Here is a 15,999-nt window from a genome sequence, read left to right on the forward strand (position 1 = left end):
CCAGCTCGGTCCAACGCTACGCATGTGTCGTTCTCTGGCCCTGCAGCGCTCAGTCAGGGGCTGTGTTTGGCGCGTGTGTGTATGTGTGTGTGTGTTTGTTGTGAACATGCATGTGTGTTTTCTCCTTGGAAGGTGTTTCCCCTATTCTTGTGACCCTACATCAATCTGACAGGGGGAGAAGACTGGAGGAGGAGCAGGGGGACATTACAGGCTCTGCAATTTCCTGAGATGGATATGTGTGTGTGTGTGAGAGGGGCCGGCAAACAAAAAAGTGACACTTGGCTCGTCTGAGGCAGAGTTATGGCTGATGAAATAAAACAGCAAGTTCCGAGGCCAAATTTAGCAGCAATGTGAATATTATGTGAAGAAATGTAAAACGGTGTAGCTGGGAATGAGAGGGCCAAAAGCGAGAAGGAGAAGGAATGAGCCCTTTCATCAAGATATTCCACTTCAATTCATAGGAGGCGCCGTCTCATGGAAGGCGCTTGAAGGCAGCAGGGACAAAAAGGGAGAAAACATTAACTTTACGTGGTTGCAGTTGGACAAGATGTACCCTCAGCTTTTATGATATTTGGGTTTTATGAAATAAGTGGTTCAAGATAAAAAAAAAAAAAATCACTGGCCATTAATAAATGGATCCAGAACATGAAGAATACAATAACAATAAATGTATCATTAAAAAAAATGAATCAAAATACCGCAATATGCATTTTTTTTTTGTATTTCTAAAGTGCCACTGATTTAAATGTTTATGATGCTCAAGCTGTTAACAACATTATGCTACATTTTGATTATGGCAGAATTGATTGTTTATTTAATTGTTCACTAATATGCTCGTGTCTTGGCCTTTTTGCTTTTGCTTTTTTTATGCATAATTCGCAATTGGAGCATGGTTGCACTACCTAGTGGAGCAGTAAGTGTATTGCAAGTGCCTTTCTGACCAGCAAATGATGCGTTTGTGATTGATACCAGTGTATTTCTTTAAAATTTGTTGATAAAATATATACGTTGCAAAACAAACTATCTTCGACCAATGCATGCAAAAAATGCTAAATTCACGGGACGCCGCATTGAATCGAACAAAATTGCGACGACAAGGAATGAATTCAGCAATCACATACTGAAACTTTTAATTTGCGGTATATTCACATTGGGAGTCAACAAGATAAACAAACAGATGCCTTGCTCACTAAGGTAAAGGAGAAACGTGTGTACCCGTGTGTGCGTGCATTGACATGACAAAGTCAATGCAGTAACAGTGCAATCCACCTTTACAAACAAAATCCTTTCTTGAAACTGAAACCACAGCAGCAGCAGCGCCTTCATCTAAATGGTCAGGTCTTAAAGGCCAGCACACTAAACTTGGACAACATTTAAAGTCTTCCAAGTTCCAACACGACATATCTGATTATATGGAGCAGCTCGTGCTAATAAAACACACAGTTGGCTTTCTCAAACAACAGGTCGGACCGACAAGTGCATTGAAAGAAAAGCGCCAGAGGCACGCTGGCTTGGTGTACATCACCATACATGGAGCGGAAAGCAGGTTAGCCGTTGACTGGCTCTCGACTACCCCCCCCCCCCCCCCACACACACACACACACACACTGTCCACAAGAAGACGTGTTTAAAAACATAGCTAACCTCCTACACAGACGTTATACTTTCACAAAAGGCGTTTACCTAAACACCTGCCCTTCACTAAAACACATTCACGTGTCTATAAATAAGCTACATGTGAAAATAAACAGCATAAATGTCACATTTTACAACCGACCCCTTTGACCTTGAAGAAAAGAACAAAATAGTTATCTTTTGCACAAAAAAAAAAAAGTGTCTTCACACCACAAGTTCATGAAGTTAGTGAACCCTTAATAGTCTCTTTGGGGTAAAAAAATAAATAAAATTGTGGTGTGGTAAGAGCAACAAATCATCACGTTGGGCGCAATGCTAAACTTTTTTAAGTTCTGACCGTCACATTTTTTGGGGGGGCAAAAAGTAACAATAAGCAAAGCATCAGGTGCATATGTGCCTGTGTTCAAGCCCACCACGCTGTGCGTCCATCACTGGGGATCATTTCCACCAGCCCAATGCACGTGACCATGCAACGCCTCTGAAAAATCATTATTTTTTACACAATTTTGTTCTTATCATGAAATGTAAAGTAAATGTAGTATGTGCGCACGGTTTATGCATTAGAAGGCGGTGCACATCAGAACAAGTAACATAATGCCCTTTCAAAAATGATGATGTCCAACATTACAATTAGGATGGAAATAAATATATATTGGAGTCGTTTTGGTTCTGTTCTAGGGGAATATTATTTTCTTCCACCTGGAAAGTAGAATACCTGTGATCAATCCGTCTCGTCCTCCGGGATGGCCTCCTTCTGAGTGATGGGCACAACAGCGGTCCCTAACAAGCCCCGCCTCACAATGTAGGGGCACGAGGCCCCAGTGGGGATATCGGCAAAACCTGCAGGATTCAAACAAGACATACGTAAATACACTCAAGATAAGGAAAAGAAAAGGTGATGAAATTTCTCTTTCTTTTCATTCCATCCATCTATTCTCCATACTGCCCTAGACAAAGCCAGAAAAGTGATTTGTTGCATATTGTGCTGTTGTATATGTCAAGAAGCCTAATTCAGACAAAAGTGTGCTTTGCCACCATGTTTTGCCACATTGGGGTAAGTATAAAATATGGTGATGGACAGTAAATCACATTAGAGTAGAAGAACTTCATTTCGATTAAAAGTAGTGCTGTGCTGTCTTCTTGTGACTCGACGGTGGTAAGGAACTATGTTGAAATGATTTGAGTGGCGACATTTAGACAAAAGAAGTGCTTTGCTACCCCAAAAACCTACGATGATGTGAATTTAGGAGCTTCACTGAGACAAAGTATTCATTTTTTGGCATTTTGGTGTCAGGGCACACTATATGAGGGGATTAATTTAGACAAAAGTAGTGCCTTGCCGCCATGCTGTGCCTTTTCACCTTTTCAGTCACGGATTTTCACTTTTTGTTACACCTGAAACTGGGGTGTCCAATTCAAACTCGAACTTCGGGACTGCGAGGCAGTCTTGTGAACCACTATACCACCGTGCTGCCTGTTGTTTTTTTTCCCCTCTGTCAGCTACAGATTATTAATAGACATAAAGTACCTTTCATGACAACTTCCGGGAGCCCGTAGGGTTCATATTCGGTGTCGTCAAAAGCGGCAGACAGCTGCATCCTGTTTCGTCGTATCCGTTCGGCCAGACGCACCGGGTCGGCCGGGATGGGGAAGGAAGTGGAAAAAATCATTTTGTCTCCCGTCTCTCGGCCCGCAGATGGCGCGGTTTGTGGTTGGTGGGGTGAAACGTCGTCTGAATCGTTTTTCTCAGTGACGGTCTGCACGTGCGCGCAGTGGCGCTCAGGGAGCGCCTCGGTGGCACCCGAGCGTAGATGCTCAGTTTGAGTGCTGACACTTGTGGCCGAGCCGTTGGTGCTTGCGCTCAAGTGTTTGCTCGCCGTCCAGCTGCCATCTGAAGTTTGTGCGGGAACTTTGCTGACGTGTTCCTGGTCCGTTTCTTGGTCGGAAACCTTGTGTGGGCTCCAATTTGATCCTGGCAGCTGGGTGTCCTTATCTGACGGCTAAATCACAAGAAAATGCTAGCAATCAAAGCACCTTGATTTTTTTAATAGATTCGGGCAACATAAATGACAGACTTCTACAAAAACTATTTTTAAATCGATACATCTTCAATTATATAACACTTTCACAATAGCTGTCCCCATAACATATTTAACTACTAAATTGTTATGTTTATGAATATTTTTATTTCATTTTTTACAATAAACCAGTTACTTAATGAGATACATGTAAAATAGTTATAATAAAACAATTCTCTTACTTTGCACTGTTTTCACTTATAATGAATGATTGATATAATTAACTAAATACTACAGTATATAAATTTTTCCAATATATTTACAGTATTGCATTTACAGTATTAATTCTTTTAGGAGACACTTGAATCACAATTAAACAATAATTAATGTTTTAATGAAGCTAAATTAGTGTTGATAAATGCTTAATGGACTAGATCAAATAATTAACACTCACATTTTGATCCTGCAATTTATTGAATTTTTATTTAGATCTATTTTTTTTTATTTCAGATGAGATTTGGAATGAGAATCGTCAACCATTACATCTTTTCTTTTAGTGAGCAACTTAATTTTAATCTTAAATTCTCTTGTTTTAATGCTTAAAACTGTTACCTACCATTACTAAACGATGGGTACTATTATAACAGGCCTTTTGAGAACCTTGGGAATTTACAGCATAAATGATTCTAACAGTTAAAAGGGCTTCAAATAATCACCCCAAGTCATTTTAATTATAAGAAGTCTAAAAAGTGAACACCACAAGCAGAGTCAGGATGTTTACAGGTGACTGAAACTTACCGTGTTCATGTCAGCTGGGGCCTGCAGGATGCTCATCACTTGCATGTTGTTCTGGTGCACGCTTCAAGTATAAACACAAAATTTGACATTTCATTTCAAAAGCTGAACTATCACAAGATATGTAAACACTCAATTAGGTATACTTGCATAATCTAATGAAATGTCTCCGTTTTCCATCTGATATGGCATGCTATTTCATTTCATTATCTTATGCAGGCTGCAGTAGGACCGAGGCTTCAGTAACATCAAATTCAGTTACAGCCCCCAGAAGATGAACAAAATGAAAAAATAAATAAAAAATAAATAAGCACTCCATTGTATAAAAGCAATGAATAGCTTTTATAAAGTAGAATTGCTTTAAGTAGTACTGAAATAGTCATGTGTTGTACATGCGCCTTTAAGGGGCGCGGACAAGAGTTGCTCTTTGTGAGTGTTGTCATTGTGTTTGACCTTTACTATAAACTGAAAGGGTGTCGGTGGCTCTTCTCGCCCATGCTCCATCTTTTGTTTTTGAGCGCCGCCCTATATGTCGTACCTGTTGCAGCGCATGCGACCTTGCAGCCTGTTGGAGACGCAAGAGAGCAACACCTCATCCTCTCTGATGACCAACGCTGCATTATGGTCCTTGGCCTTGCGCTGTGTTGGGGTTTCATATCGGCTGGGAAGGACATCATCCAACGTGGAAGAGGGTTGAGAAGCCAACTTCCAAATGGACAACTCCTCAGCCTGCTGCCGGGCTACCTCGGTGAGTTCCTCTAGCTCCTTCTGCAGCGCCACCACCTGGAGAGGAAGGGAAGGGCATTGCACTCAATGGTCACTTCCGTTTAGGTGAGCCCACATCAATACGAAGCCTCGGAGTGGTTTACGACAAAAATCTGTGTTAAAAATGAAAGAATAGAAGCAATGCTTGTGAAATCAAGCCCTTCCACAAGAGCAATGTGCTTCATATGTTAAATAATGGGTTTTATTCACAACTGAATAAATAACTAAATCCTTGGCTTTTTAGTGAGATTGATATAAAGCTCTATAGTTAAGTTATATTGATAATTTAGGTTACTCACTCCACAATTTCTTACTATTACCCACAATTCATTATTATTATTGGTATTATTATTAACCTTTACATTACTAACAACTACATTGCATTTTTGTGTTCCAGTGCACACTTGCTGGAAGTGATGGACTTGCCTGGTAATAATTGCAAGTCTTAATTTGAAAGAATATTTGAATATTCTCGAGTGTTTCTTTATGGAAAAAAAAACATTAAAAGAGATGTTTTAAGTTCAACACAAATCGAGAATTTTTTTTAAGGTCTCTTCATCCTCAAGCTATGGACAAATACCTGTGTCTGCAGATGGTTGATGATCTCATCATGACTTTGTCCTATCTCTGAGGTGATGTCATGTGACACACTGAGCGCAGTCGGCAGGACGTCTTTCTTTGCGACCAAGTTGCTTGAGTGTGTGTGGATGCAAGTCTCCACCGTGCAATTTTTTCCCGCTTTTCTTCCCATTCCCTCATCCTTGAGTGTGTCCAGTTCTTGAATGCAGCGTCGCAGTTCTTCCCCCTGGCTGAGGAGGGCACCGTCCTTCTCCTGCAGTTCAGCGAGAAGCCCTGAGATGTACTGGCTCTGCTTCTCGAAGCCCAAGGTCAGCTGCTTGGTCTGACTGGTCAGCTGAGAAGGGAATAAAAAGAAATTGGCCGTTAAAAAACTGTGGTGGGAAAAGTATAAGCAGGTACAATAATATGTAGAATTTCAAGTAGAAATACTAATTCAAACCTTTTAAATAATTTAAAAAGTACAGACTGAAAGGTAAAAGGAAGTTTGTGTCCATTTTACATTACCCATTCATAACACAGTGGTGAAAAAATATATATGGACTAAAAGTAAAAAGTCATCAGAAAAATAGAGGATACAGTATAAAAAGTCAACACACACCTGTTCCAAATGCCATCTTATAATATAGATTATATCTAAAAAACTAAATAAAAATACATCCTCTCAAAATATTTTCTGTCATTGATGTGACGAATAACCTACAATTGTTTTTGCAATGTACAGTTTAGTAAAAATAAACTGAAATAATGCAGTTGCACAAGTGTGCACTTGCTAAAGCTAATCAAAGCCAAGTTAAAACAGTAGCAAGAACAAACCTGGTGCCATTCAAAGTTTTTCTGATCAATGCCAAATAGGCTTACGGACTTTTTTTTTTTATCTTTCCAGTCAAAACCTAAAAGTGTTATGCTCCATTCACTGCGACGATGCTGCCACCACCATGCTGTTTTGCAGGCATTATACGGCGATGAACAGTGCTGCAATTGAAAGACTGGCCAAAAAGTTCAGCCATGGTTTCATCGGATCATAACACATTTTTGGGAGATTGTTTGATGTTTTTCTTGAGCGGGACCTGGGATCTTTGATGATATCAAGTGAATTATGAACAGTTCTAAATGGTCTACAAGAACATCTGGGCAGATCCGAGGCACTTTATACGGCTGGAGGTGCATTGTTGCTAGATGTCATATGTGAGAATGTTTTCCTTTACCTGGTTTTGAAGGGCAGTCAGTTTAATTTGTAGCTGCTTAGCACGTTCCGTCTCCTGTGCATTTTCTTCCCTCAGTCGTTCAATCTCCTCTGTGAGGTCGGAGGACTCTGACTCGTCCTTGCGGAGATGATCTGAAGAGGTGTCTTCCAACTCAGTTTGTCCCTCATGTGACAGCTGTGAGTGTTGCGGCGCCATCGTTGTGTGCTGGGAGGCCGGCGTGTTGAGCCGATTGGTCGATTGGCAGAAGTGGGCGTACTGCTCCGGTGATGGCACTTGGTTATCCGAGACGCTGTTGTTGGAGTCGAGTCTGTCACTGAGGAGAGTCATGTAAGTCAGTGGGCTGCTGGTTACCACTTTCGCATCACATATAGATTCTTCATCTTTGCCGCTCTTCAGCTCAGCAAGCTGAGCTGTAAGTTCATCCTGTCTGACAATGAGTTGTTTGTTTGCTTCTCTCTCAGCGGCGGCAATTTGAGTCAGCTCCTTGTTCTCTCGCTCTCGCCCTTCTCGTTCTAAAGCCAGTTGGACTTTCACTTCCCCAAGCTGCTGCTTCAGCTGGAGGTTAAGCTGCAACATTTCCGCCTCTCGGTCCTCTCGTGCCTGCTTCGTCCCGTCTCGTTCCTCTCTTTCCTCCAAAGCCGCCAAGGTCTTCTTCAACCTATCATTCTCGCTCTTCTCCCTCTCCAACTGAGCTTTCCATTGCTTGTCCTGCTCCTCCCTCTCGGCACCCTGGCTGGCGTGTTTACAGCTAAGCTGTTTCAAACGCGTCCTGGTCTCCACTTCGGCACACCGCTGAACTTCAAGGTCGTCCAATTGCTTCTGGAGCGCTTCGCGCATGTCGCCCAGCTCCGAACGCAGCGAGGCGTTCTCCTTCTGGAGGTCGTCCGTGCAAACCGTTTGTTCAGACTTCAGAGTTTCGCCAACAATTGTGTCTTTCTCCCTCTCGGTGGGGGCATTGCTAGATGGAGAGGACTCCTGCTCCTCATAGTTTACTCCTCGATAGGAACATTCGGTGTCTGCAATGATGTGCTCAGAATCAATGCCTTCTCCGGGCTCTCGGTCAGGCGGGTACGAAATGGAAATCTCTGCCCTTTGCTGGACCTCTTCCTCTTGTTTCACTCCACTCGGCTCAGCTCGGAGGGTGGCAGGCCTTTTGGTGTATGCGGACGACCGAGTGTGACGAGAGGAGGGTTGGGATGAGGAGCTCTGTCCAATGGCACAAGCCAGGACAAGCGGTGTGCAATCTGGGAGGGGTGAAGCTTTTTGTTCTAAAGTGGAAAACAAATCATGGAAAAGAAGTGATTTATTTTAGCTTATAATTAATGAGTAAGAACATATAATGAATAGAAATTAAGCCACACTGTATGTAAAATTGATAAACTCATCAAATATATTTAATTTGAGTCATTTGCTGTTTTGATTGCGCTTCATTGCAAATCATTCATTTTTTGTTACATGTAATATTGTAGTTTGAAATAAAGATTCACTCTGTGACTTGCAGTTAAACATGTATTCTTTTTTATAATTGAATCAAATTCAATCAAATTAAATTTAGGATGAAAGGAATAAGCCAGTCTTCTCCCTCAAGTAGTCAAACAGTGAGGCGAGTGCATTTCTTGTGTGAGAGCACCCAGTATACTATTGACCAGCAGGTGGCAGAATTTTGATTGTTTGTAACATAATATATTTATCATGCCTAAAACCACAATTTAACCTAAATAACTTGATAAAAATTTTTTTTTAAAGGACTGAGTGAGTGGAGTAGGGCGTATAGATAAAACTACAATCCCTTATGATCCTGATGAAAGGAAAATCCTTTGACTCTTGTGTACAGTATGTGTACTTGGTGCACCTTGTAATTCTTTGAGAAGGCGAAGGGAATCCACTTGCTCCTTTGCCAGCCTGCCCGCCTCTTCCTCCAGCACTCGCTCTCTCTTCTTGCTCTGCTCCAGACTCACTGCTACACACTCAGCATTAAGCATCACCTCCTAAGGGCAAAGCCAAAGGAAGAAAGTCAAAGCCTATAAGCAACAAAGCTGAGCTCTCGTCTTCCCTCAAAATTGCGATTTTAACATGTTGTTTGAGTGCACAGTTTTATTCTCATTATCACACAACTAAGGGTAACAAAATGCAGCTAACTGTTGCACATCATTATTTTGACATGTCCTTTTTATTAACTTACGAGTGATTTGAGGATGTTTAATGCCTGACAAGAAAAATGCCGATAAAATTCAACCATTTCTTTTGGCGATGGAGAAACCATTAGCAAATGTTATCGTAAATAGAACGTAAACAGAGCACACAATTGGCTGCTTTTATTTATTCAATGTGCACTTAATGCATCTCCGGGAAGCGCTAATGGTACATTAAGATGAAGTTTAAAAATTCTTGCTGTCTATATAATGCATAACTGATGCACGCCAAGTAGTTTGGATGAGTGTTATTGTCTTTTACCTTCAGTTTTGCTTGTATTTGTGTCTCTTTTTTCTGACTCTCCTGCAGCTGTGCCTCTGTGAATTTGACTTTCTCCTTTAGAGACTCCAAATCTTTCTCCAGAGTTTGTTTCTGCTGAGACAGCTGAGATGGGGGGGAAATCGGGCATTGTGTACTTGAATACCAACAACAAAGTCGACGAGGTGGACACAATGAGAAAAAAAAAGCTTCATTGAGAAGAAGAAAGAGTGGCTTGCGTAGACAAAAGTGAGGAGGCCAAGTGAGGCGCAAGAACAAAAGCATGAGATCAAACAGAGATCAGAGATTGAAAGTGAATACGATAAAAATTGAAAGCAAACCGATTGTGGTGTTCTGATTGCGTCAAATACATTAAGATTTTATGCGCATGTTGTTGTAGGATGACCCAACAATATTTAGTCATGATTTGTGGCAATATTTGAAAGCGACGCAAAAGGTGTGTTTATTTCCTGCTTTCCAAATTTGGATCAAACAAAACTTCAAAACATGAATGAGATCACATACATGCAGCCACATCAGTTACGACGGCAACTACATTAACGTAGGATTAATTACGCCTAAAGATTCTTTTCATCCACAGATTCATCTTTCCCTTGACACTGATGTTAGTTTAAGCCGCACTCAGCATTCCTTTACATCGTCGCTGTCGGGCAGAATCCTCACTTCTTCAAAAGGTCTACTTATCAGGTAATTGAAATGCCGAATCTTGCCTGCGTAACCAAACACTGCATGGTTCAAGTTGGCATTATACTGCTAACACGTGAATCCTAACGACACAATACAACCCCCACATTATGTTCAATAGCTGACCTACGGTTGAAATGCGCATCGATTTCTTATGTTGTCATTCATTGAAATGGTACATCAAACTCTGTACTCACAGACTGCCACCAATGAGACAAAAAGCCCAATGTTGCGTAGAACGAGAGAAAACAGCAGCATGACTTTGCCCATATTGGGACATGTGAGGTTTACGCTCGACAGTGACGATATGCGTAACAAGGAAAATCACAACATTGCTCATGCAATCTTCTTATCTCGCATCTCCATTCTTGCATGCTTTCACACCTCCAACCACTTTGATGTCACGCTGCCACACACAATGCTTCTCTGCGCCTTTACTTTACCTTTGTCGCTCAACCTTTCCACTGGGGAGAAGAAACCGTGAGAAGAGCAAAAGGAACAAGCGGCGATTAGGGAAGGTGGAAGGAAAACGTGAGAGCGAGTACAAAGGAAAGACGAAAGCATGGGTGACGACGCGAGATAGGTTTATTGACCTTTGGCACGGATAGATGGGGAGGCGTGAAAGGGAGAGAAGGCACAAGTGTGCAGAAAGATAAGCAGAAAACAACAACGGACAATCAGCTGCTGATGCAGGAACCCGTGTGTTTGAGGCGCTACGGCTAACTGGGCTCACCTTGTCAGCTTGGGCCTGCAGGGCGTTGTGGAGCGTCCTGGCCTGCTGCAGCTCTTGGTTGAGTTTATTCACTTCCTGTTGATGCTGTTTCTCCATGCACTGTTTCTCCTTCTGAAGCTCCAGAAGGTCCTACATGCAAACAAACAAACAAACGCGAGACAACTTACTGTACTGTTGTCAAAGAGAGAGAAAGAGGAAAAGGCACAAACCCGTCCGATTAAGCTCATCTGAAAAGTTTAGAATGCATTTTAGGAGATCTTTCATTCTAAAATGTAGGAGTTGTGTATATTATTCTTTTCAATAGAATTGTCTGAGAGTTCAAATATTATTTTAAGTACAGGCTGGACCTCGGATACCTCCGTCTCAAAATACAATGACAATGTATTTGCCACACCCCTCACCCTTTGATGTTGCTTCTCCAGCTCCTTGGTGCGCTGTTGGTGCTGCAGTCGGCTGCTATCGGCATTCTGCCGCTGACACTTGAGCTCCTCTTGAAGCTGCTTGAGCCTCTGCTCAACTGCTGACGCCTGAACGGGATGCAAAGTACCCATCCTTGAGTCCAGTGACTGATTGCAGAGTCAAACAAGAACCAACTTTGATAAGATACTCTTAACAATACTATTAGCTTGCAAATTATCTGGATTGTTTTACAGCACCTAATGGGACAGGTTTTTACCAACCAAATGTATTTCAATTTTTGGACAAACGTGCACAGGAAAATATTCCTGGACTCAATGGACTCAACAAATGAAAGGATAAACTAAACAGAGTTGTCGAACCACAACTAGCAGTTACTCGTAGAACAAGTGCTGTTACCCGTTCGGTTTCCTGAGTGATTCGCGTGTGCGCACCGCTGAGTTCGTTGTGCACTCTCTGCAGGCTGAGCTCGGTGGCGGCCATCTTTTTCTTGCCCAGCACCACTTCATCCTGAAGTGATTTCAACGTCTCTGTCTTTTCGTCCAGCTCTTGCTCCAGAGACGCTGCATGATGCCTCATTTGTGACAAAGACACTGGAGGATGGAGAAAGACGCTGATTACAGGCATAGATTACTTTTGTTTATCAGAGTACAGTACTGGCTAATTAAAACGTCCTTACTTCATTACTTCGAAAAATAACAAGTCAACTCAGGCGTCCGCTGAGTGCATTTTAACACACAATTTATGTGTTGGCCTGGGGAATGAGCTACTCATAAGTCCCACGTACTGTACACAGGTATCAAGAGTTCTTTATTACAACCTCTGGAATCAGTTTATCAGTCAGGTGTAACAGTCACGCGACATTCCTGGCATGACGTGGAACGGGTAGCTGTTTCTGACCTGAGAAAACATGCGGTAGATTTTATCTTACTTGTGTGCGCGCCCTAGGTAAACACTGCAACAACACTTCAGTGTGCAGAGAAATGCACAGTACAATAAGGTAGCATGCAGTGCTCTGCGGCCAAGACAAAATGTCAAATGGACGTTTTCTTGCAGCTAAAATTTCAACGCAGCTGTTTTTATTGTAACCTCATAATCCAAACTCTCAGAAATTGGATTGCTTGTATCTTTGTGTGTTTTGAGTCTTGCAAGCATTTGAGTGACTACTCTTCCACACTCACTGTCTGCTTGTGTACTGAGGTCTCGCTCCCTCTCAGGCACCTCCCGCTTTGACTGGTGGTCAGCAACTGGCGTCTGGGGAGATGACGGAGATGCTCGCCTGGCCGCTGGCCTGGGGTCGTCCCGCTCCCACGGAAACGCAGCCAAGGGAGTGGGAAAAGGGTCGGATGAGTGGCTGCGTGGTGCGGTCTTGTGTAGCCGCGGCAACGAAGTAGACGGGGTGTCAGGGAACTGGAGCCCCTGATGAAACATGCGGCGCAGATTACAAAGAGAACATTTGCCGACAAAGTAGTAAATCCTCCCAACATATGTACAATATGCCATCCTTGTACTTACACGAATGTATGGGGAGCTCTGCAATTCCTCATTCTGCACCAACCTCTCCTCCTTGCAGCTCCCTGTAAGACAAAAACGCAGCATTTGGAACAGAGCTCGATAGAAATGAAATCAGCGGAGTGGTCTCAAGACGGAAGAGGAAAGACATCTCAGTCCATAGAGAGGAGGGGCCTGAGAAAGAAGGGCTCCTTAGAACTCGGGATCAGTTTCAGGGGCATACCGTGGTGTTCCCGTGGCGAGCTTGCACTCCAGCAGGGCGTGGAGAAAGGGGTGCTGTCCGTTGACCTACTGCCATTCTGCAGCTTCTCTATTTCTGCCTCCAGTCTGCAAGGAGCAGTGCATGATTATCAATGAAAGCTGTCGTAGTCAGACCCACTTATGCTGTACCTTTTAATTTGCTGGGTGAGTTTGTTGTTAACAGTTCGGGCGGAATCCAGCTGCCCCTCCAAAAAGCAGGCTTGGGCTTGCTTGGTCTGAAGCTCCTGGGTGAGGCGTTTCTCTCCGTTCAAGGCCACTTGGGCTTCCTCCCGGACACTCTGGAGCTCCCTGCGCATGGCCTGGAGCTCCCCACGCATCTCCTCGTACTAGAAGGGACCAAAAGAGATGATGAAGGGTGCGAGCGTGTGATAACATCAACATCCAAATTTCATTGAAGACCGAGGACGCCCTGGACATTCTTCAAATGTATGCCTTGTGAAAAGAATCACACTAGAACTTTTCAAACCTTGAAAAAGGAATCAAGTGATTATGGGAACACTGTAATCAGCACAAAGCATTATGTGCTGTTGCTATACATTAGTCCTTAGACCTCAATAAATAAATGAATACTTATGACAATTTTGTTTTCAATGAAAGAACTGCATAAAAAATGTCGACTTCTTTGTTCAAAAACAGGATTTTTGATGACTAGAATGGTAATCGAATAATAATCTCAAATTTCACGATTCAAATGTATTTGTATTTAATTTAGAAATTCTTTCACACACCATTAGGAAGAGCCCTTGTACCAACCACATTTTGACAATGGCGGCTTGCCTTGTACCTTAACAGTTTGTTTGTCATGGCTAAGGTGGATGTTGTCCAGTTGCAGCTGTTTCTGCTTGTTCTCTCTGGACAGCCGCTCCTGGTGGGCCTGCAGCTCCTTCACCTTTTGCAGAACCCGTCCCGACAGGCCTGCCGTCCAGTCCTCTTCGGCCCAGCTCATCGCTCTCGTTGCTTAGGCCTGATGAAAGAACAATACTTTTTAACCTTGTATATACTATGCACAACTGTCTATTAAATCCAAGTCAAACCACGTCATCAATTATTGCGCAACCCCATTTTGAGAACCACTGACGACACAGTTTACTGTCGTCCCACCCTAAAAAGGACCAGGAATTAGCTCGTCCCCAGAGTCCTGAAGTCAGCTGTTAGAGTTGAAAAAAGCGAGTGACACAGAAGCAGAAACGCCAGAATAAACCGCCAGTGGTTGCATGTGTCATGACAGCAAATTCTTCCCATTTTGCTCTCGACCGACGTGTATGTTATGTTGTTATGGAACTGATCACCAAGGAAGACACTGCTGGGTTGTCACCAGTGGGGCAGCTGTGACTCGATGTTTCACAACACTTGAGGTCCTCGGGATTGAAAATAAGTCAAACTTTTTTCAACATGTTTGACATTGCTCGCAATCCTCCGGAAGGATGATCTTCGAATGATAAGATCTTTCCATTGAGGCAGACTGGAACAATGCATCTGATAATAATTGGATTCAGACTGCATCGAGTTTGTTTTTTAATCCTGAAAAGGGGATTTTGGTGCACTCAACACAAGAGAAGGAGGCCCTAAATTGGATTTGGTGGTGGGGGGGAAGGCCCCCTAGTAGTTCCTGAGCATGTCTCCCCACAACTCTTTGCAATATTGTTCTGTCAACAGCGGGACTCAAACCCAGGTTCTTAGCTTCTAATGCCCAACAGATGGGCTTTCCAATCTGTATATTGTCTGTTTGAATAAGAGGCAATCACATTAAAAAGGTCATTTATGTTAATTAAAAAGAAAGAAAGAAAGTGCTTCCTTCATAACCCTACCTCACTATTTTCCTTTCTCCATTTTTACATTAATCCTTCCTCCACTCCTTTCCTTCCCTCATTTCTTTGTCCATTGTCACTTTCCTTTCCTTTATTCATCGAACCTTTTTATGCCCTTTCAACTTTCCTACCTCCTTCCCGTTCATTCTTGGCTTCCTTCTCATTTGTTTTTCGTTCCTTTCTTACATCGCTCTTCCCTTCCTTTTCGCTGTCATTCATTTTATGATACACCCTTCCTTGAGCATCTTTCCTTTCATAAATCCCTCTATCCATCTCGTTTGCTTTTAAACAACTCTGTTCCACCTGTTGGATTAGGCCACTTCCTTTCCTTCACGCTTTATCTATTTATTCTTGCTACATTTTTTGGGCCTTCCTCGAGTCATTTTCTTTTTTTCCCCTTCCATAACAATAAGTTTCATCCATTAGTTGTACATTTAATTTCATGTATCATAATATCCTCTTAACCTTCGAAAGCAAGTGAATTCAAGTAAGTGATCTACTTTGTCGCACCCTGTGTACGTGTGTGTTTGAGTGAGGGCAGAGATGAGCAGCTGAACATTGATCTTTATTTCAACTCAGCATCTGATCTGATCTCTGGTTTTAGTAAGCGACGATCTGGGTGACAAAACAAGCTGAGTGACGGTCGTTACCGTCTGCCATTAAAAGGCAAGAATATGTCAACATTTTAACCACTGGCAATCTGTCAATTGTGTGACAATAGCGTACGAGCTGCTGTTTACTAAAAACAAACACATAAAAGAAGCTACTTACTTACCATACACTTTTGTAGGAGTTGACCAAAGGGCGCCAACCGGCGGGCAGCTTCACGCCTCGTTTCGTTCTACGGTAGGAATAAACTCCCAGCTTTCGAGTCCAAATTGAGGGTTGATAACGTCAGTTTGTCTCGTATTGTTTTTCTTCATAAGAAAGACGAGGTAACAACAGATGGATGCGTTGCGCGTCGCGTGCAGCTGACAAGCCAACAATAGCAGCCAGAGAGGTTGTGGCACGAGGCAGGGCGTGGCTTAGTGATGTATGAGGACAGTCCTTTTTTGAGGAGGTTCTCAATGACGTGAAAATTTGCTGGCCTCTAGTGGACAAATGTGGAAGTGTTT

General features: G+C 42.7%; 1 protein-coding gene across 2 annotated transcripts; it reads right to left on the bottom strand.

The window, feature by feature from the left end:
- Positions 1-364: 364 nt before the first annotated feature.
- On the bottom strand, positions 365-15,896 carry LOC147060526 (uncharacterized). 2 transcript variants are annotated; one of them, XM_085904884.1, is made up of 18 exons: positions 15,660-15,896; positions 13,861-14,040; positions 13,206-13,402; positions 13,039-13,142; positions 12,819-12,880; positions 12,485-12,722; positions 11,703-11,896; positions 11,288-11,413; positions 10,887-11,015; positions 9,452-9,574; positions 8,850-8,985; positions 6,998-8,265; positions 5,794-6,126; positions 4,987-5,231; positions 4,452-4,512; positions 3,164-3,635; positions 2,351-2,475; positions 365-484 (listed from the first exon to the last, which is right to left on the bottom strand). In XM_085904884.1, exons 2-17 carry the CDS (start codon positions 14,020-14,022, stop codon positions 2,357-2,359), a joined length of 3,969 nt encoding a protein of 1,322 aa, XP_085761010.1. In that variant the 5' UTR covers positions 14,023-14,040; positions 15,660-15,896; the 3' UTR covers positions 365-484; positions 2,351-2,356. The 2 variants fall into 2 exon arrangements, with proteins under 2 accessions (XP_085761010.1, XP_085760999.1); XM_085904873.1 differs by lacking the exon at positions 365-484 and having other exon boundaries at positions 1,592-2,475.
- Positions 15,897-15,999: the final 103 nt, after the last annotated feature.

Source organism: Syngnathus leptorhynchus, chromosome 2, assembly GCF_054491065.1.
Source record: "Syngnathus leptorhynchus isolate UIUO chromosome 2, UIUO_Slep, whole genome shotgun sequence".
Taxonomy (NCBI): Eukaryota; Metazoa; Chordata; class Actinopteri; order Syngnathiformes; family Syngnathidae; genus Syngnathus; species Syngnathus leptorhynchus.